Below are 244 nucleotides of genomic sequence, written 5' to 3'. Positions count from 1 at the left end.
AGAATCTGGAAGACGTGAAAATCATGGCCCAGGGTGTCCGCAGTCACCAGCAGCATTCCTACAACAAACACACACACACAGTCTTCAGCATCACAGTTGGGCAATAAGTCTGGCAATAGGATACATATCATGATACAGTGGTTAGGATTAATTTTTTGTGATATATTGCGATACCGTAAACAAGGCGTTATGTGGTGATTTTTATAAATCTAATTTTAGAAAAACTGACATAGTATAAAGAACA

At 38.1% G+C, this 244-nt stretch overlaps 1 protein-coding gene across 1 annotated transcript in view; it reads right to left on the bottom strand.

Annotated features, from left to right (window-relative positions):
* The window catches only part of bcas3 (BCAS3 microtubule associated cell migration factor), a gene marked incomplete in the record, with an annotated part of 342,828 nt that overhangs the window by 276,921 nt on the left and 65,663 nt on the right, over window positions 1-244 (bottom strand). The window contains 1 exon segment of the mRNA XM_035679381.1: window positions 1-58. Within this exon segment, the coding sequence (XP_035535274.1) occupies window positions 1-58 (58 nt within the window).

Source organism: Morone saxatilis, unplaced genomic scaffold (assembly GCF_004916995.1).
Source record: "Morone saxatilis isolate NCDOM2014 unplaced genomic scaffold, NCSU_SB_2.0 Contig8, whole genome shotgun sequence".
NCBI lineage: Eukaryota > Metazoa > Chordata > Actinopteri > Moronidae > Morone > Morone saxatilis.
This window is presented reverse-complemented; position numbering and strand designations above follow the sequence as displayed.